At 49.0% G+C, this 22,060-nt stretch overlaps 1 protein-coding gene across 3 annotated transcripts in view; it reads left to right on the forward strand.

Moving 5' to 3' along the window:
• Positions 1-22,060, forward strand: part of TRA2B (transformer 2 beta homolog) — a 360,067-nt gene that overhangs the window by 320,202 nt on the left and 17,805 nt on the right. For all 3 annotated transcript variants that reach the window (XM_033947301.1, XM_033947302.1, XM_033947303.1), the window contains one exon: positions 19,733-19,806. In XM_033947301.1, the coding sequence (XP_033803192.1) occupies positions 19,733-19,806 (74 nt within the window). The remainder of the gene's footprint in view (positions 1-19,732; positions 19,807-22,060) is intronic.

A 22,060-nucleotide genomic window follows, 5' to 3' on the forward strand; every position in this document is an offset into this window, starting at 1 on the left:
TAAGAAGTCACATTTCAATGGCTGTTTAATTTTTTTCGCTGCCTTCCCGCTCATGCAACATTTTTCTGACTTCCTTGTCGTTTTTCGTTTTCTTTTACTATTTTGTAAAAAAAAAAAAAAAAAAAAAAAAAATCTGGTCGTTTTATGTGTTTTACCATGGCCCGGCAGGCCACAATTCAGGCCTCGACCTTCGATTTAGCAGAGGCCGTGTTTCCATTCATGTCCCGTTCACAATCTGGTTTCAAAAAGTGTGGACAGTGTGCTCGTCCTATTTCCCTCACGGACCTCCATCGTTGGTGCCTCCAGTGTTTGGGTCCAGCCCACAGGGCTCATTCTTGCACCCGTTGTTCTTCCCTTCAGAAGAGGACCTTCAAGAATCATCAAATTCAACAGCAGTTATTGTTTGGGTCCAGTATGGAGGGAGATTCAACACCGGTTCCGACGTCGGTATCCACACCGAAGTCGGTGTCACATAATTCGACATTGCAGGAATCAACCTCGGTGTCGTAGCCAGTGGGTAAGCCAGCTAAGAAGCCTTCCCCCACCCCTTCGGGCCGTCAGGTCACTTCAGCAGTGAGCCAAGTCCTACAGACCTCGAGGCGTCCTAAGAAACGCTCGGCTCCCATTCAGGTGAGTGTCTCTTCATCGGCCTCCTCATCTTCAGAGTGCAGAGCGGCACCAAAGATACCGGTGAAAAAGCAAGCAGTACCGGTGCAATCGCTTGAGGACAAAATTGCATCAATAATGCAAGTCCAATTACAGGAGCAGTTACAACTCTTACTCCCTGTCTTGGCGACACCGGCTCCTCCGGTGCCGGTCCAGTCTGAGCCTTTGTTAGCGGTATCGACCCTTGTGGCACCGGTTGCTCTGATTCTTGGTTGCCAACACCGATCCTTACAACTCCGGTGCAGTCTGAGCCTGTCTTGTAGGCACTGAGTTTTGCAGAACCGGTGTCTATGGTTGTACCGCCTCAGCATAATTCCGCCGGTTCAGGGTTTGATGTCTGAGCCAGCTCGACATCGTTCTTCTGCCCATACCTCCCCTGACGCGATGTCGGTCAGATCGTGGAAATCGGTGTGGAAGACAAGGCATATTGAGCCCTCGACACCGGGTTCTTGAGGTCGTTTATCACCGGTGAGGGACTCTGATCTCTGGGAAGACTCTTGAAAAGCCTCTTTTGACAGACGATGAGGCTTCTTTTGATGAAGATCCTTCCTCTCAAGAGCCTGTTCCTAACCCAGAACAGACCTCTTTCTCCAAATTTTTGAGGGAAATGTCAGATTCTTTCTATCCCTCTGGAGTATGATTCAAAAAAATCTAATTATTCACTGTTAGCCTCCAAAACAATGGCTATAGTAGTGTACTGGTGTACCGGGATCAGATATCAGTAATTCATGTAATAATAACCAGAAACCGGCATATATTATAATTCAATTGTTTTCAATAGAATATGAGTATGCCTCAGCCCCACCACTCCACCGCTGTACTATCTCTTGACTGCGGAGAGAATTATATGGCACTTCATCATTGGCCGCTCATAACCATTTTTATATATATATATATTTTTTTCTTTAAAATTATTTAAAGCTTTAATAAGTGAGTGTACTTAGCATATGTGCTTAGCTGTTATCAGCTTCTTTGACTGGGTGACAGGAAAGCTAGACTCGGGAGAGTCTCTGGACATAGTGTACTTGGATTTCAGTAAAGCGTTTGACAGTGTCCCACACCGTAGACTATTAAACAAGATGAAATCGATGGGGTTAGGTGAGAAACTAACGGCATGGGTCAATGATTGGCTGAGTGGAAGACTTCAGAGGGTGGTGGTCAATGGCACCCTCTCTAAGACATCGGAGGTGACTAGTGGAGTGCCACAGGGCTCAGTCCTAGGACCATCCCTTTTTAACATATTCATAAGGGACTTGACCCGAGCGCTGTTTGCCGACGATGCCAAACTGTGTAATATAGTAGGTGAAAGCGATCTCACGGATGGTTTGGCGCAGGATCTGATCAAGTTGGAAAACTGGTCCTCAACATGGCAGCTGGGCTTCAACGCAAAGAAGTGTAAGGTGATGCATCTCGGCAGCAGAAATCCATGCAGAACATACACCTTGAATGGAGAAACACTATCTACGACCTCAGAAGAACGGGACTTGGGAGTAATCATCAGTGCAGACATGAAGGCTGCCAAACAAGTAGAGAAGGCCTCATCCAAGGCAAGGCGGATGATGGGATGTATCAATAGAAGCTTCGTCAGACGTAAACCTGAAGTCATAATGCCACTGTACAGAACCATGGTGAGACCTCATCTGGAGTACTTTGTGCAATTCTGGAGGCCACATTACCGTAAAGATGTACTTCGAGTTGAGTCGGTCCAGCGAAGGGCCACTAGGATGGTCTCCGGACTCAAGGGTCTCTCATATGAGGAAAGACTGGGCAAGTTACAGCTCTACTCTCTAGAGGAGAGCAGGGAGAGGGGTGACATGATTGAGATATTTAAGTACGTCACAGGTCGTGTCGAGGTGGAAAACGACATATTCTTTCCTAAGGGACCTTCAGTCACAAGGGGGCACCCGCTCAAACTCAGAGGAGGGAGATTTGGTGGTGACACCAGGAAGTATTTCTTTACAGAAAGGGTGGTGGATCACTGGAACAAACTACCGGTGCAGGTGATCAAGGCCACTAGCTTGCTCGACTTTAAGAATAAATGGGACATCCACGTGGGATCTCTACGTGGGTTGAGCAGCACTCTGACTTAATGGGGTGGGACAGTAGAGTGGGCAGACTTGATGGGCTATAGCCCTTTTCTGCCGTCATCTTTCTATGTTTCTATGTTTCTATTCATCTGGCTTCCAGGAAGTACCTCAGGTTTCAAATCAGTCATTGGCATTACCAATATAGGGTACTCCCCTTGGCCTGGCATCTTCTCCCAAAGTATTCACGAAGTGCCTGATTGTAGTGGCCGCATCTCTCTGTTCACATGGCCTTCAAGTCTTTCCTTACCTAGACGACTGACTGATCAAGACTGTTTCATCCCAGGAAGTGGTCCAAGCAACATGTCAGACCATTTCTTTTCTTCAGATTCTGGGATTCGAAGTCAACTTCCCCAAATCGCATGTCATTCCGACTCTGCGTCTTCAGTTCATTGGGGCAATCCTGGACACCACTCTCATGAGAGCGTTCCCTCCACCACATTGTCTTCAGACTCTCATCTGCCTCTGTCAGCAATTGCTTCCTCTCCAAATCATCTCTGCCAGGCCACACGGCCACTGTCCATGTCACCCCATTGGCAAGACTCTATCTGCGCACTCCTCAGTGGTCTCTGGCTTCTCAGTGGTCTCAGGCGATGGATCGTCTTTCACAACACATATCTGTGATATCGTCTCTTCTGCAGTCGTTTCAATGGTGGTTGACCTCATCCAATCTTTCCAGAGATCTCCTTTTTCACTTCCCTCCTCATCACAAAATCATCACGACAGACGCGTCTCCTTATGCATGGGGGCACACATGGACGATCTGCAGACTCAGGGTCTTTGGACTGCCAGGGAGCGAAAATTCCATATCAATTTCCTGGAACTCAGAGCGATGTTTTATGCTCTCAAGGCGTTCAACATCTTATCTGCCCTCAAGTCCTCCTCCTTTGCATGGACAATCAAGTAGCAATGTACTATATCAACAAGCAAGGAGGCACGGGCTCTCTCCTGTTGTGTCTGGAGGCCCCAAAAATTTGTTCTTGGGTGACATCTCGCAATCTGTTCTTGAAGGCTGTCTACATTCAAGGAGAGAACAATTCCCTACCAGACAACCTCAGCAGAATTCTTCAACCTCACGAATGGACTCTTGACTCTGCAACTCTCCAGTCTGTATTTGCTCAACAGGTGGACTTGTTTGCAGCCCCTCACAATCGCCAGTTGCCCCAGTTTTGCTCCAGACTTTACTCTCCTCTCCGTCTGGCAGCGGATGCTTTTCTTCTGGATTGGAAGGGTTGGTTTCTATATTCCTTCCCTCCACTTCCTCTCTGTTGAAGCTCAAGAGAGAAGCAGCCACCATGATTCTTATTGCTCCACGGTGACAATTGGTTCTCCCTTCTACTTCAACTCAGTTCAGGGAAACCATACTCCTTCCAGTATTTCCTATTCTGCTTACTCAGAATCAGGAATCGCTTCTACATCCCAACCTACAGTCTCTACACCGGACAGCTTGGTTTCTCTCGGGCTAAGTTCTTCTCAAATTCTCCTCTCTTAGCCTGTCCGTCAGATTATTGGTGCCTCTAGGAAACCTGCCACACAGCAATGTACAAAAGTGGACTCTGTTTTCTTCCTGGTGTCTTCTTCATCATCATGATCCAACTTCCTTGACAGTGGAATTGGTGTTGGATTATCTACTTTCTCTGTCTGACTCGGGACTTAAGTCGACATCCATTAGAGTCCATTTCAGTGCTATTACTGCTTATCATGCACCAGTACCTCTTACTGCTCATCCTTTGGTCTCCTGAATCATGAAGGGGCTTTTCAATGTGAAACCACCTCTCAAGCCTCTACCTGTTATCTGGGACCTTGATGTGGCTCTTTCCAGTCTGATGAAACCGCCATTTGAACCAATGGCTTCAGCTCATTTCAAATTTCTTACCTGGAAAGTAGTTTTTTTTATTGCTCTCACCTCTGCCAGGAGGGTCAGTGAGTTACAAGCACTAGTAGCGGATCCACCTTTCACAGTTTTCCATCCAAAGTTTCTTCCAAAAGTCGTCTCTGACTTTCATCTCAATCAGTCGATTGGCTCACCTGTATTTTTTCCTCGGCCTCATTCTCATGCTGGAGAAGTAGCCTTGTATACTTTGGACTGTAAACGAGCTTTGGCTTATTACCTTGATCGCACAAAGCCTCACAGAACTTCTCCCCAACTTTTCATCTCTTTTGATCCAAACAAATTGGGGCATCCTGTTTCCAAGAGAACGATTTCCAAACTGGCTAGCTGCCTGCATCTCGTTCTGTTATGCTCAGACCGGACTGACACTGGAGAGCCATGTCACATCCCATAGAGTTAGAGCTATGGCAGCTTCTGTAGCTTTCCTCAGATCTACTCCTGTTGACGAACTCTGTAAAGCTGCCACCTGGTCCTCAGTTCATACCTTCACTTATCCCAGGACAAGCAGGCAGGTATTCTCACTAATGGGTGACGTGATCCAACGGAGCCTCGATGCGGACTCCTCACAAGCAGTCTTGCTTGAAGAAACTCAAAGTTTCGAGTCGCCCGCACCGTGCATTTGCGAGTGCCTTCTCACCCAGCGTAGGGCGCATCTCCTCAGTTCTTACTTTTCCGCGGAGCCGAGAAGTCTGTCTTCGACTCTCTGCGTGAAGTTAGTTCACTTGCGCCTTCTTAAAGTCCGCGGTATTGGGTTCTTTTACTCAGAAACGTTGCTTTTCGTCATGCTTTGTTTTTTTGGTTTTTTTTTTTTTAATTTCTTTCATCCGTTTGACTGGGCAGGCCACATGGCCGCAGCCTCGCGGCTTCGATCTTGCGGCGGAGCTTTTCCGGCCTATGTCCCGGCCTATTACCGGTTTCAAAAAGTGTACCAAGTACCAGCGTGCGATTTCGCTCACGGACCCTCATCGACGCTGTTTTCAGTGTCTCGGGCCTCAACATCTTCCGAAATCGTGCGGGCCTTGCTCCACACTCACAGCACGTGTTTTCACCTGGCAGGGAGGGCAAAACCATGGACAGGTGTGGCAGGAGAATTTATCAGAACTCCATGATGACCTCCAGAGTTCTAAATTATAACTTCCACTTCACCTATTTTGAATTTTTCCTGTCTGTCCTGCAAAAGTTCATGCCCTATTTGTACTCTAGAGCACAGTTTGAGTACCAGGAGGTTCTCGCTTCATTATCCCAGCTCAGGTAGCAGATGATGCAGTCCTCCTATATAGTAACATAGTAGATGACGGCAGATAAAGACCCGAATGGTCCATCCAGTCTGCCCAACCTGATTCAATTTAAATTTTTTTTTTTTTCTTCTTAGCTATTTCTGGGCGAGAATCCAAAGCTTTACCCGGTACTGTGCTTGGGTTCCAACTGCCGAATTCTCTGTTAAGACTTACTCCAGCCCATCTACACCCTCCCAGCCATTGAAGCCCTCCCCTGCCCATCCTCCTCCAAACGGCCATACATAGGCGCAGACTGTACAAGTCTGCCCAATAACTGGCCTAGTTCAATCTTTAATATTATTTTCTGATTCTAAATCTTCTGTGTTCATCCCACGCTTCTTTGAACTCAGTCACAGTTTTACTCTCCACCACCTCTCTCGGGAGCGCATTCCAGGCATCCACCACCCTCTCCGTAAAGTAGAATTTCCTAACATTGCCCCTGAATCTACCACCCCTCAACCTCAAATTATGTCCTCTGGTTTTACCATTTTCCTTTCTCTGGAAAAGATTTTGTTCTACGTTAATACCCTTTAAGTATTTGAACGTCTGAATCATATCTCCCCTGTCTCTCCTTTCCTCTAGGGTATACATATTCAGGGCTTCCAGTCTCTCCTCATACGTCTTCTGGCGCAAGCCTCCTATCATTTTCGTTGCCCTCCTCTGGACCGCCTCAAGTCTTCTTACGTCTTTCGCCAGATACGGTCTCCAAAACTGAACACAATACTCCAAGTGGGGCCTCACCAATGACCTGTACAGGGGCATCAACACCTTCTTCCTTCTACTGACTACGCCTCTCTTTATACAGCCCAGAATCCTTCTGGCAGCAGCCACTGCCTTATCACACTGTTTTTTCGCCTTTAGATCTTCGGACACTATCACCCCAAGGTCCCTCTCCCCGTCCGTGCATATCAGTTTCTCTCCTCCCAGCATATACGGTTCCTTCCTATTATTAATCCCCAAATGCATTACTCTGCATTTCTTTGCATTGAATTTTAGTTGCCAGGCATTAGACCATTCCTCTAACTTTTGCAGATCCTTTTTCATATTTTCCACTCCCTCTTCGGTGTCTACTCTGTTACAAATCTTTGTATCATCTGCAAAAAGGCACACTTTTCCTTCTAACCCTTCAGCAATGTCACTTACATACATATTGAACAGGATTGGCCCCAGCACCGAACCCTGAGAGACTCCACTAGTCACCTTTCCTTCATTTGAGCGACTTCCATTAACCACCACCCTCTGGCGTCTGTCCGACAGCCAGTTTCTGACCCAGTTCACCACTTTGGGTCCTAACTTCAGCCCTTCAAGTTTGTTCAACAGCCTCCTATGAGGAACTGTATCAAAGGCTTTGCTGAAATCCAAGTAAATTACATCTAGCATATGTCCTCGATCCAGCTCTCTGGTCACCCAATCAAAAAATTCAATCAGGTTCGTTTGGCACGATTTACCTTTTGTAAAGCCATGTTGCCTCGGATCCTGTAACCCATTAGATTCAAGGAAGTACACTATCCTTTCTTTCAGCAACACTTCCATTATTTTTCCAACAACTGAAGTGAGGCTCACCGGCCTGTAGTTTCCTGCTTCATCCCTGTGACCACTTTTATGAATAGGGACCACATCCGCTCTCCTCCAATCCCCAGGAATCACTCCCGTCTCCAGAGATTTGTTGAACAAGTCTTTAATAGGACTCGCCAGAACCTCTCTGAGCTCCCTTAGTATCCTGGGATGGATCCCGTCTGGTCCCATCGCTTTGTCCACCTTCAGTTTTTCAAGTTGCTCATAAACACCCTCCTCCGTGAACGGCGCAGAATCTACTCCATTTTCTCGTGTAACTTTGCCAGACAATCTCGGTCCTTCTCCAGGATTTTCTTCTGTGAACACAAAACAGAAGTATTTGTTTAGCACATTTGCTTTCTCCTCATCACTCTCCACATATTTGTTCCCAGCAATTCCATTTTTTATCTTCCTCCTTTTACTAATATATCTGAAAAAATGTTTATCTCCCTTTTTTACATTTTTAGCCATTTGTTCTTCCGCCTGTGCCTTCGCCAAACGTATCTCTCTCTTGGCTTCTTTCAGTTTCACCCTGTAGTCCTTTCTGCTATGATGCCTTTGAGCTCTCTGCTCGGGCTACTGCTTGTTCGGTGGCCATTCGCCGGCTGGTGTGGCTCAGGAACATCGACATGGACCCCAATCTTCAGCTTGCCAATGTTCCATGTGTGGGTACCAACCTCTTCGATGGGTCCATTGAGGCGGTGAACAAAAAGCTTTCGGACCACGAGAAGTCTTTCCAGTCCATTCTTCGTCCGAAGCCCAAGCCTGCTCCTCCTCGTCCATCATGCCCACCGTTGCTCTACCAGTGGCGTTTCCCGCCTAAACAGGCTCCTGCCATCAGCCTGTTAAGAGGCAGCACCCACAGAAGCAGCAGCAGAAATCTCAGCCATCTGCTGTCCCCAAGGCTCCTCAGCCTTTTTGACTGTCTCATGGAGAGCATATCATCCATCGTTCTGCCGTTTTCAGTTTTTCCACCGATAGGGGGGTCGTCTACATCACTTTTACCATCGATGGAAAGGACCCAGAGGTCGGTGGTAATAGTCGTCCATCGTCAGGGAGGGATACTTTCTTCAGTTCCATCAAGTTCCTCTGGAACATCCTCCAAGAGAGTATCCTTCCAACTTGACCCAGACCGCCCTTCTTCTTCTTCAGGAATCTCAGGCTTTGCTCCAGCTCCGGGCTGTCGAGCCGGTTCCTTTGGCTCAACAGAACAAGGGTTTTCACTCCCGCTACTTCCTTGTTCCGAAGAAGACGGGCGATCTGCGCCCTATTTTGGATCTCAGGGTGCTCAACAAATTTCTGATCAAAGAAAAAATTCGTTTTGACCCTGGCATCCCTGTATCCCCTCATCGAGCAGAATGACTGGTTATGCTCTCTGGATCTCAAGGAGGCCTACACTCGCATTCCCATTCATCCGGCCTCCCGTCAATACCTCAGATTCCGGGTGGGACATCTTCATCTTTAATACCGAGTGCTGCCTTTCGGCCTAGCCTCGTCACCCAGAATCTTCACCAAGTGCCTGGTAGTGGTGGCCGCAATGCTCAGGAACCATGGTCTTCAGGTGTTTCCCTACCTGGACGACTGACTCATCAAGGATTCCACGTCTCAGGGAGTCGTCCTGGCGACCCAGAGGACTATTTGGTTGCTGTAGAATCTGGGGTTCGAGATAAACTTTCCAAAATCCCAGACTCTTCCCTTCATCGGAGCTGTTCTGGATACTACCCAGCTCAGAGTGTTCCTTCCTCCTCAACATCTGGAAGCTCTCCTCCATCTTTGTCACTCGGTGTCCTCTCGCCCGTCCATCTCGGCGGTTCTTCTGGGCCACATGGCTTCTACAGTTCACGTGACTCCCTTTGCCAGACTTCACCTCAGAATTCCTCAGTGGACCCTGGCATCTCAGTGGACGCAGGTATCCGACCCTTTGTCTCGACACATCTAGGTCACTCCTGCTCTGCAACAATCTCTTCGCTGGTGGATGCTCTCTTCCAATCTATCCAGAGGTTTGCTGTTTCACACACACCCCATCAGAAAGTTCTCACGACCGACTCTTCGACTTATGCTTGGGGGGTTCATCTGGACGGTCTCAGCATTCAGGGTTATTGGACCAGCACGGACCGCCAGTGCCACATCAATCTCCTGGAACTCAGGGCGATTTTCAATGCTCTCAATATTTTTCAACATCTGCTTCACGACCATGTTGTCCTCATTCGCACAGACAACCAAGTCGCCATGTACTATGTCAACAAACAGGGAGGAACGGGTTCGGCCTCCCTCTGCCAGGAAGCTCTGAAAGTGTGGGATTGGGCGATTCACTACAACACCTTCCTCAAAACTGTTTACATTCAGGAGACGGACAATGCCTTAGCGGACAATTTGAGTCGTCTTCTGCAACCTCACGAATGGACTCTCCACTCCACGCCCCTTCATCACATCTTCTCTCAGTGGGGAATGCCTCAGATAGACCTCTTTGCAGCCCCCCACAACTTCAAACTGCCTCAGTCCTGCTCCAGGATCTACACTCCTCATCACCTCGAGGCAGATGCTTTCCTTCTGGACAGGACAAATCTCTTTCTATATGTGTTTCCTCCATTTCCTCTCATTCAAAAGACTCTAGTCAAGCTGAAGTCGGACCATGCCACCATGATTCTGATTGCTCCTCGGTGGCCCAGACAACCTTGGTACTCCCTTCTACTTCAACTCAGCAGCAGGTAGCCTTACCTTCTGCCAGTTTTTCCCTTGTTACTTACACAGCATCAGGGATCTCTGCTTCATCCCAATCTGCAGTCTCTACACCTGACAGCTTGGTTCCTCTCAACATAACTCCTCTCCAGTTTTCTCAACCTGTGCGGGATATTTTGGAAGCTTCTAGGAAGCCTGCTACTAGACAATGCTATCACCAAAAATGGACTAGATTTTCCACTTGGTGTTTTTCTCATCATCAGGAGCCACTAACTTCCTCCTTATCTGTTTTGGACTATCTTTTGCACCTTTCTCATTCTGGCCTCAAGTCTACTTCGATACGAGTCCATCTTAGTGCAATTGCTGCTTTCCATTAGCCTCTTCAAGGGAAACCTCTCTCTGCTCATCCTGTGGTTTCCAGATTCAAGAAAGGACTTTTCCATGTCGAACCACTTCCAGTGGTTTGGGACCTCAATGTTGTTCTTTCTCAGCTTTTGAAACCTCCATTTGAAATAATTGACAAGGCTCATCAGAAGTATCTCACTTGGAAAGTGGTGTTTCTCATTGGCCTCACTTCTGCTCGACAAGTCAGTGAGCTCCAGGCCTTGGTTGCTGACCCGCCTTTTACAGTGTTCCATCATGAGAAGGTGGTTCTTCGCACACATCCGAAATTCCTTCCTAAAGTTGTCTCGGATTTTCATCTCAATCAATCTATTGTTCTTCCAGTGTTCTTTCCAAAGCCTCATTCTCATCCTGGAGAATCTGCTCTTCATACTCTGGACTGTAAGCGTGCTTTGGCTTTCTATCTGGAACGCACCAAGCCTCACAGATCTGCTCCTCAACTTTTCATCTCCTTTGATCCGAATAAGTTGGGACGTCCTATCTCTAAGCGTACCATCTCCAACTGAATGGCAGCTTGTATTTCTTTCTGCTATGCGCAGGCTGGATTACCCCTTCACAGTAAAGTCACAGCCCATAAGGTCAGAGCTATGGCGGCTTCTGTAGCTTTCTTTAGATCGACACCAATTGAGGAGATTTGTAAAGCTGCCACTTGGTCCTCGGTTCATACCTTCACTTCTCATTATTGTCTGGATGCTTTCTCCAGACAGGATGGATAGTTTGGCCAAACAGTATTGCAAAATTTATTCTCCTAAGTTGTCAACTCTCCACCATCCCATTGTGGTTAGCTTGGAGGTCACCCATTGGTGAGAATACCTGCCTGCTTGTCCTGGGATAAAGCAATGATATTTACCGTAACAGTTGTTATCCAGGGACAGCAGGCAGCTATTCTCACGTCCCACCCACCTCCCCTGGGTTGGCTTCTCTGCTAGCTATCTGAACTGAGGAGACGGCGCCCTACGTGGGCGGGAAGGCACTGGCGCGTGCGCAGTGCGGGCGATTCGAAACTTTGAGTTTCTTCAAGCAAGACTGCTTGTGAAGGGTCCGCATCGGGGCTCCGTTGGATCATGTCACCCATTAGTGAGAATAGCTGTCCCTGGATAACAATTGTTACGGCAAGTAACATTGCTTTCTCAGAAGCCTCACTACTTACAAAGCTATTTTTTTTCCCACTGTCAAGTCCTGTGTAATATGTTGTTCCCTCACTTTCTGCATTTTGCAATCTGGTGATTGTCCAGCATTATTCTTTGGGTTGCTTACATGAGACCTAAATTACATACTTAATATTCATATTTTCTTTTTAACTATTTCTTTTTAATAAGTTATACCCTCACTACTTGCATTCTATAATTCGCTGACTGTCCAGCTTTATTCTGTAATTCGCTTTATTCAGTAATCCGCTTTATTCTGTAATTCGCTTCATTCTGCAATTCACCTTATTGGCCAGCTCTATTCTAAAATTCGCAGATTGTCCAGCTTTATTCCTTAGGTTGCATACAAGAGTCCCTATACTACATACTTTAAGATTCATATTTTTCTTTTATATATTTCCTGTGTAATAAGTTGTACCCTCACTTCCTGCATTCTGTAATTAGCTGATTGTCCAGCCTTCTTCGCTGTGAACCGCGCAAAAATAATTCGATTGTGGCAGTATAACAGAATAAAGTTGTTGTTGTTATTATTGTCTGGAGTCATTCTCCAGGCGGGATGTGCACTTCGGCCAGTCTGTATTGCAAAATTTATTTTCCTAATGCCAACTCTCCCACCATCCCATTCTATTAGCTTGGAGGTCACCCATCAGTGAGAATATGCTGCCTGCTTGTCCTGGGATGATAATAATAATAATAATTTTTATTCTTATATACCGCCATACCCAGCGAGTTCTAGGCGGTTTACATTAATTAGATTAGGATCCGTATAGACATGTAGATTTACAACAAATTTATCGGATTTACAACAAATTTAGCCAAACTTGGCAGATGAAAAAGGAAAATTTACAACAAATTTAGCCAAACTTGGCAGATGAAGAGGGAAGAATTACAACAAATTTATCGGATTTACAACAGATTTGGCCAGACTTGGTAGATGAAGAAGGAAGTGGGTAGCAGAAGCAGGGGGAGATAGGAGCTATCGTGAAGGAGGAGATGAGCCGGGTAAGGGGCCCTGAGATTATCTGAAGGGTCGGTTAAGGGTCTTGTTTGCTGAAAAGGTAGGTTTTGAGTGATTTTCTGAAGTCGAGGTAGGTGGGGGCCTCGAGTATCATTTGGGCTAGCAATGGGTTCAGCTTGGCTGCTTGGAAGGCGAGGGTTTTATCTAGGAATCTTTTGAGTTGACAAAGCTTTAGCGAAGGGAAGGCGAACAGCTGAATTCTGCGGTATTTCTTGTTGGTGCAGTAAAGATTAAAGTGGGGAGTGATGTATCTTGGCGAAAGACCATTTATCGATTTGTAGCAGAAGCATGCAAATTTGAAAATAACTCTGGATTCGAATTGCAGCCAGTGAAGTTGGTGTAGTACGGGGTGATGTGTTCCCATTTCTTCAGGCCATAGATGAGGCGAATGGCGGTGTTTTGGATCATTTTTAGTCTCCTGGTGGTTTTCTTTGTGGAGCTCAGATAGATAATGTTGCAGTAGTCCAGAATGCTGAGAATGGAAGATTGTACTAGTAGGCGGAAGGAGGTGTCATTGAAGAATTTTTTTATGGTACGGAGTTTCCAAAGTACCGTGAAGCATTTCCTGACGATGAGGTCGGTGTTGTTTTCTAAGGATAGGTTTTTGTCTAGGATGACTCCCAGTATTTTTAAGGTGTGTTCTAGGGGGAAAGTCATTCCTTTCAGATGAATTGTGGTGTTTTTGATTTTTTCTTTGGGGGTGGCTAGAAAAAATTTTGTTTTGTCAGGGTTTAGTTTCAGCCTGAACGATAGCATCCAAGTGATATGTATGATTTAATTGATGTAATATTGTACACTTGATGTAAGATGAAAAAATGAATAAAGAATTGGGGGGGAATAAAAGTAATTTCATATAATTTCAAACACATTTTTTGAAATTTGTGCTCACTGTAAAGAATACCTTTGAAAAATTTCCAGCCTTGTTGCTCATTCTAGGCTTCTCAGTACAGGTAGGACCATGTTGATAGGAGCTGTGGAAACCTCAGCTAGACAGGTTAAAAACACTAGAGCTAAATTTGTAGTAATCAGTATAGAAAGTTGCAATGATATTTACAATTGATCATGGATATTTGTGCATTTACTTTGCTTTTGAAGTAAGGGATGTGTACACATTGGGTATTCTTGTTTATCCCAGGACAAGCAGGCATGATATTCTCACATGTGGGTGACGTCATCTACGGAGCCCCGATGCGGACAGCATTTCAAGCAAACTTGATTGAAGATTCAAGCTTGCTGGCTGCACCACGCATGTGTGCCTCCTGCTCCACTAGAGGGCGCATCCCCTCCTCGTGGTCTCCAGTTCGATTTTTTCCGCTGTGCTAAGAAGACACGTTTTTCTTAGCGCTGCCCTAGTGCCTTCTTTGTACCGCGATTTTCTACTTTTTTTTTTCCCTTCGTAAAAGTCGCTGTGCATAACGAAAAATTTTTTCTTCCTGCTCATCGCGCTTTTCGCGCCTTTTTCTCGCGATCCAGGGGCTTCTGGATCGCCGCGACCGCGAGGCCTGATTGGCCCCGGCCGCCTGGATATCCCAGCCCATTACGGGCTTTAAAAAGTGCACCGGGGTGCGAGCGTCTTCTATCTCTTACAGACCCGCATCGCTGGTGCATCCTTTGTCTGGGGGCCGACCATCCAACGGAAACTTGCCCCCGGTGTGCAACTTTTCAACAGCGGGCGCTCCGCCGCCAATGGGCCCGCATGGCAGAGCTATTTGCTACCGATCAACCCTCGACCTCGGCCTCGAGATCGGCCCCGGCCTCGATCTCGAGTACATCGGCCTCGCCTTGGGACTCGACTTCGAAGACCTCGAGCTCTCATAAGTCCTCTGCCCCGGGTAAGTCCCCCCTTCCTTCCTCAGGTTCCACATCGTCAAAGAAGCCAACCTCGGGGACAATGGCCGCACAGAGTGGAAACTCCTTACCCACGGCCCCAGCTAAAACCCTGAAGACCTCGGGACGTGCCTCCACCCCTCGGGAATGCTCCGAAGCGAGATCGCCCCCGGTGGAGAGCACAGCGGCCTTGGACATGCCATCGATGCTGTCCGTGCCCGTATTCCAGGACCTGCTCCGAGCGATGATCACAAAGGAGCTATCCGCTGCCATGGCTCACCTTCAACCGGCCTCGGCCTCGACCTCACATGCGCCGGACCAGCCTGAGCAACGCGCCGAGACCCCTCGAGGAAAACCGCGCCGTTCTCGTCGCCTCTCCTCTTCATCGGATTCCTCCCCGAGGCATTTGAGGCATTCAAAATGAAAATCGAGACCCCTCTCTAAGAAAGCCCGGAGTTCCCCTCCGGTATGAGGGCACACCCCCTCGACTCGATCGGGGGAGCTGCTAAGGGTCACCGAGCTGTCTCTCACCAACCCACAGCTCCTATTGACTCCCCCTCGGTCCGGAGCTCCGGCCCGAGGCCCTAGGCTTTCGCCGAGGGAGTACGGGGAGGGATCCCCGACCAGGCACCGGTCGGTCCCCAGAACCCCGGCGGCGTCCCCAAGGGGCTCCTCGAGGCGACGCAGGTCCTCGACCCCGGAGCGCTTTCACAGCACGTGTCCGGTATCGGACCGAGGATCCGAGCGAGAGCCCCGCTATTCGAGGGAGGCTTCTCCTTCATTCTCAGCCAAACGGCGGTCTCGGTCACCGTCCCCGCAAGGGGCCACGGGACCCCATCGACCATTCTTCACGAGGTTCATCCAGGACATGGGACGTGCCCTTGACTTGGACCTACAATCTGACTCAAGGTACTCCAAGGAATACCTGGCGGAGCTGGATATGCCTTCCCTGCCCCGAGAGTCCCTCAGGCTACCACTGAACCTGGTACTCGGGCAGACCCTTATCAAGAACCTCGAGACTCCTTACATGGTGACGGCAGTCCCATCCAAAATGGAGTCTAAGTACTGGACGGTACCTCACCCGGGGTTTGAGCAACCACAGCTGTCCCACCAATCCCTGCTGGTGGAATCATCTCTAAAAAAAGCTCACCCCTCGAGGGTGTCCGCGGCGGTCCCCCCCTGGACGCGAAGGCCGGACACTGGATAAATTCGGACGCCGGTTGTACCAGAACTCTATGATGACCTCCAGAGTCCTGAACTACACCTTCACTTTTTCCTCCTACCTGAAGCACCTCATTGGGCGGCTCACCTCCTTCTCGGAGAGCTTACCCACCCCTCGCCAGACAGAGTTCAGCCTCCTCCTCGAGGATTTTTCCAACCTCAGGCTACACTTGTTCCACGCCGCTTATGACGGCTTCGAACTATCTTCCAGGGTCGCCGCCTTCGCAGTGGCCATGCGCCGGCAGGCATGACTACGACTCGTCAATATGGACCCCAACCTGCAAGATCGACTAGCCAACCTCCCCTTCGTCGGGAAGGAACTCTTTGACGACACCATCGAAGCTGCTACGAAACGGCTGTCCGAACACGAACGCTCATTCGCGTCTCTTGTCTGACAGAAGCCTAAACCACAGACCTCTCGCCCCTTCTGGGGATTACCTCAACGCTACCCCCAGAAGTCCACACCGGCCTTTTCCAGACCGCCGCCGCGACGCCCCCAGGCTCACTCTAGGGCTCCACCAAAGTCACAGCCCACGGCGTCGGCAAAGCCATCTCCGTCCTTTTGACGGAATGAGCGGAAGGGGCGGGCCCCCTCCGCACCTCCACCCGGCTCCCTCCCCATCGGGGGCCGCCTTCAAGCCTATTACCCTCGCTGGAAAGCCATCACGTCGGACTCATGGGTCCTTGGCGTGATCTCATCAGGGTACTCGCTCAACTTTCGGGAGGTACCCCCCGACAGCCCACCGAGTGCGTGTCCTCCAAACCGAGCGCAGTTGCCCCTCCTCCTCTCCGAGGCACAGGACCTCCTCCACCTGCGGGCGGTGGAGCCGGTCCCCCAAAATCAAAGGGGCCAAGGATTTTACTCCCGCTACTTCCTGGTACCGAAGAAGACGGGAGACCTGCGCCCGATCCTGGACTTAAGGCGCCTGAACAAGTTTCTGATACGGGAAAAGTTTTGGATGCTTTCCCTCCCGATCCTTTACCCCTTGATCAGCGAAGGCGATTGGCTCTGCTCCCTCGATCTGAAGGAGGCCTACACCCATGGTCCGGTGCACCCTGCTTGCCGCAGGTTCCTGCGCTTTCAGGTGGGGGACCTCCACCTGCAATATCGGGTCCTCCCCTTCGGCCTGTCCTCGTCCCCCCGAGTCTTCACGAAGTGCCTCGTAGTAGTCGCGGCTACCTTGCGCTCCCAGGGTCTGCAGGTATTCCCTTACCTGGATGATTGGTTGATCAAAGACCTCGACCAGGGAGGGGGGTTATCTCAGCGACCCAACATACTATTACTGCGCTTCAGTGTCTGGGGGTCGAGATAAACTTCCCAAAATCCCAGCTATGCCCCTCTCAGTCCTTACAATTCATCGGGGCCGTGCTGGACACGGTCCGTCTGCGTTCCTTCCTCCCTCCTCAGCGTCGGGAGGCGTTGGTAAATCTGAGCTGACAAGTCTCGAGATCGACTACCATCTCGGCACGACAGATGATGACGATCCTCGGCCATATGGCTTCCACAGTCCACGTTACCCCGCTTGCCCGCCTCCATCTGCGGTTACCACAGTGGACCTTGGCATCACAATGGCGACAGGATCGGGACCCGATCTACCGCCACGTGACAGTGACTCTTTCCTTGCAATGATCGCTCCGTTGGTGGGCCGACTCTTCGAATCTTTCCAAGGGTTTGCTCTTTCTCGCCCCGCCACACCACAAGGTCCTAACCACGGACTCGTTGGAGTACGCTTGGGGGACTCATGTAGACGGTCTACACACCAAGGCCTATGGACCACAGAGGACCGTCACTGCCACATCAACGTGCTGGAGCTTCGGGCCATTTACCTCGCCGCGGTGGCCTTTCAGCATCTGCTTCACGACCGGGTGGTTTTCGTCCGCACGGACAACCAGGTGGCGATGTACTACGTAAACAAGCAAGGAGGGACGGGGTCTTGGCCCCTCTGCCAGGAGGCCTTACGGCTCTGGGAGTGGGCGGTCTCCCAAAACATCTCCCTTCGAGCGGTTTACATCCAAGGGGAACAAAACTGCCTGGCAGACAGGCTCAGCCGCCTCCTCCAGCCACACGAGTGGTCCCTGCACTCTCAGGTGCTGCGACAGGTGTTCGACACGTGGGGGACTCCCCAGATAGACCTGTTAGCCTCCCCGACAATCAAAAACTGCCTCTCTTCTGTTCAAGGATATACTCCTCGGACCGTCTCGAGGCCGATGCCTTCCTCCTAGATTGGGAGGGAAAGTTCCTCTATGTGTTCCCGCCGTTTCCTCTGATTCCGAGGACGCTGGTCCATCTAAAATCTCTGAGGGCCACTCTGATCCTGATCGCTCCTCGATGGCCCCGCCAGCCTTGGTTCTCCCTGCTACTTCAACTCAGTGTCAGGGAACCTCTACTTCTGCCTGTCTTTCCCTCTCTGCTATCTCAGAGTCGGGGTTCACTGTTACATCCCAATCTTCAGTCTCTTCATCTGACTGCTTGGTTTCTTTCCCCTTGACTTCCTTCCCTGTATCTCAGTCGGTCAGGGAAGTGTTGCAGGCTTCTTGGAAGGTCTCGACCAGACTCTGCTATTCTCAGAAGTGGACTAGATTCTCGTCCTGGTGCTCCTCTCACCGCCAGGACCCGGTGTCGGTCCCTGTGTCCTTGGTTCTGGAGTATTTACTCCATTTATCTCACTCTGGCCTGAGGACCAATTCCATTCGAGTCCATCTCAGCGCCATCGCTGCCTTTCATCAACCCCTGGAAGGGAAGGCTCTTTCACTCCATCCCTTAGTTTCCCGTTTCATGAAGGGGATCCTGAATGTTCATCCTCCCCTCAAACCACCTCCGGTGGTTTGGGATCTCAATGTGGTGCTAGCTCAACTGATGAAACCTCCATTTGAGCCTATGGATATGTGTCATCTTAAGTTTCTCACTTGGAAAGTGATCTTCCTACTCGCCCTCACTTCTGCTCGGAGGGTTAGGGAGCTGCAGGCCTTAGTGGCGGACCCACCTTTCACGGTATTCCACCATGACAAGGTGGTCCTCCGCACTCACCCTAAGTTTTTGCCTAAGGTGGTGTCTGATTTTCATCTCAACCAGTCCATTGTTCTACCTGTGTTCTTCCCCAAGCCCCACTCTCATCCCGGAGAGGTGGCGCTTCACACTCTTGACTGCAAGCGGGCGTTGGCCTTCTACCTCCAACGCACCCAGTCTCATCGGACGGCCCCCCAGTTGTTTTTGTCCTTCGACCCTAACAGGTTGGGGCACCCAGTTTCCAAGCGCACCCTGCCCAACTGGTTAGCTGCTTGTATTTCCTTCTGCTACGCTCAGGCTGGTCTCGCGCTGCACGGTTGAGTTACGGGACATAAGGTCCGAGCGATGGCAGCTTCGATAGCTTTCCTCAGGTCCACGCCTATCGAGGATATCTGCAAGGCTGCCACGTGGTCTTCGGTTCATACTTTCACCTCACACTACTGCCTGGATACACTGTCCAGGAGCGATGGCCGGTTTGGCCAATCGGTCTTATGTAACCTATTTTCTTAAATTGCCAACCTCCCTCCATCCCTTATCAGTTAGCTTGGAGGTCACCCACATGTGAGAATATCATGCCTGCTTGTCCTGGGATAAAGCACAGTTACTTACCGTAACAGGTGTTATCCAGGGACAGCAGGCATATATTCTCACAACCCGCCCACCTCCCCGGGGTTGGCTTCTTTGCTGGATATGTGAACTGGAGACTACGAAGAGGTGATGCGCCCTCTAGTGGAGCAGGAGGCACACATGCGTGGTGCAGCCAGCAAGCTTGAATCTTCAATCAGGTTTGCTTGAAATGCTGTCCTCATCGCGGCTCCGTAGATGACGTCACCCACATGTGAGAATATATGCCTGCTGTCCCTGGATAACACCTGTTACGGTAAGTAACTGTGCTTTTCCTTAAAAAAAAAAAGTCACTCTCCTTTTATTTTGTTTTATTAATTAAAATTCTTAACAGGAGACGATCTCCATCACCTTATTACAGTAGAGGAGGATACAGATCCCGCTCAAGGTCCCGCTCATATTCACCTCGTAAGTGTCAACATAAATTTATCTGTCATAAGAAATTATATCTTGTAATTGCCTTGTAAGTTTTCTGATATCCTTAGAAATGGTATAGCCACTTTGTAAATACAGAATTTAGCAGCTTGTACATCAGTGATTGCCAAACTTGACTGGCTGTGGTTCCCCCAGGACAGTGTTGTGAGCCCCTGATGTACATCGAATGAGTAATCTGGGAAAAACTGTTAAGTACCAGGTTGTATGTACTCACAACCTATCTCTAATAGTGATCAATCTGTATCACTTAGAGCAGGGGTGCCCAAAACGTCGATCACGATCTACCGGTCGATCGCAAAGGCAACGCCGGTAGATCACAGAGCCAATGTTCTCCCTAGCTGTCTCACCTTTAAAATAGTGGAATTACATCAGCCTGCAAAGTGAACGTAGCAGGCTGCTGTCAGCCTCTGTAGCACGTTCCCTCTGCCGCTGCCCCGTCCTCAATGTCAGAAGAGGTGCGGGACCACGGCAGAGGGAATGTGCTACAGAAGCCAATGGCAGCCTGCTATGTTCGCTCTGCAGGCTGCCGTGATGAACTTTCAACTGTGGTAGGCCCAGAGGGAAGAACGGAGATTAGGGATCCAGTCTAAGGGAAGTAGCTTGATGAACCAGTCTGAAGGAAGCAGCGGAGGTGAGAGAAGCAGCGGAGATAAGGCCCTGCACGTCGGGGTAAAATTGTGCCCGTCGCGAGGGCCCCAGCGGGAGGAGGATTGCCTTAGAGACGCTGGTTTGGGGAGGGGGAGACAAGGCAGATCCTGGACTATTAGAGGGATTAGAGACTCTGAACCGAGGAGAGAGAGATGCCAGGCCCTGGGGAGGGGGAAGACAAAGAGAGTGAGAGAGACAAAGACCTGGACCAAAGGTGGGAGGACTCAAAATGTTAGCAGAAGGAAAATAGAGAGAGGGAGAAACCTGAAACAAAGGGGAGGCAGAAGAGAGGGGGGCAGATGTTGGACTATGGGTAGTGCAGATAGAAGAGACAGATGGGGAGAGAACCTGAGGATGAACAGAGAGATGCAAGATCAGAACAGAGGAGGGAGACAAGTTGCCAATAGGGGTGGAGGAGAAAGGAAGAAAAGCTAGACTCCTGGAAGGACAGAGAGAGATGTTGTTTGGGGAATGGAACGAGGTCTGGAGGGCAGAAGAGGTACATTCGGTATATATATATGTATATATATATATATATATATAAATAAATATCGGGGTCTTCCACTAAGGCGCACTAGCTGATTTAGCGTGCACTAAATGCTAACGCGTCCATAGAATATAATGGGCGCATTAGCACTTAGCGTGCGCTAAATCGGCTAGCACACCATAGTAAAAGAGGGGGTATATGTTTAGTATTTTTATTGTTGGTAGATCATTTTGACTTGGTCATTTTAAAAGTAGCTCGCATGCCAAAAAAGTGTGGGCACCCCTGACTTAGAGGTTCTTGACAGATCTAAATGGTAATCCCTAAATGTGAAAACAGCATTGTATACATGTTTGGTTTTCCTTTAAATATTCCTTTGTTAATTTAATTTTCCTTATCTGTTTAATATTTTAATTTATGGTGATCAAATGTATTCAAATTAGACAATTAAACTGCAGGACCATCTTAAAGGACTGGGGAACAGGATATTTAAATGACAGCCTCATTGCAAAAATTTGACCTTTAAGTCCTTGCTGACTATCCCATGACTGATTTCCTGAGATGCTCATAAGGACTGTGCAGTGTCTTATGAAAACTCAGCTGGCTCTCCTCACCTTAAGAGAGTTTTAATTAAGACAAAATCCAGATTGGCTGTTCCAATGCAATAGGTGAGACATTCTAGACAAGTGGGTTGTGTCCACATGGCTGCGTGCCATCTGCAGAAGGAATCCACTTTGGATTATTTCTCTGTGCTTCTGTTGTACTTCACTGGGCTCTTTAACTCCACCTACAGTTTTTCCTTTCTGCATGTGTTTGCTCTGCTCTCCATTTTATTATTTTATTCTGTGTTTTTGTCCTTTTTTGGGGGGGAGGGTTGAGCTTGGAGCAATTATTCAGCTTTGCCTGCATTGAGATCACACAGACTTTGGTTGGCAGCTGATAGGCCAATCCCTGGTGGTAGCTGTCAGCCAGCCTGCATTTGCTATACTAGAGCTTGGGGCGGTCATAAGAACATAAGAATTTGCCACTGCTGGGTCAGACCAGTGGTCCATCATGCCCAGCAGTCCACTCCCGCGGTGGCCCCCAGGTCAAAGA

The sequence above is a fragment of the Geotrypetes seraphini genome, chromosome 5, assembly GCF_902459505.1.
Source record: "Geotrypetes seraphini chromosome 5, aGeoSer1.1, whole genome shotgun sequence".
Lineage (NCBI taxonomy): Eukaryota > Metazoa > Chordata > Amphibia > Gymnophiona > Dermophiidae > Geotrypetes > Geotrypetes seraphini.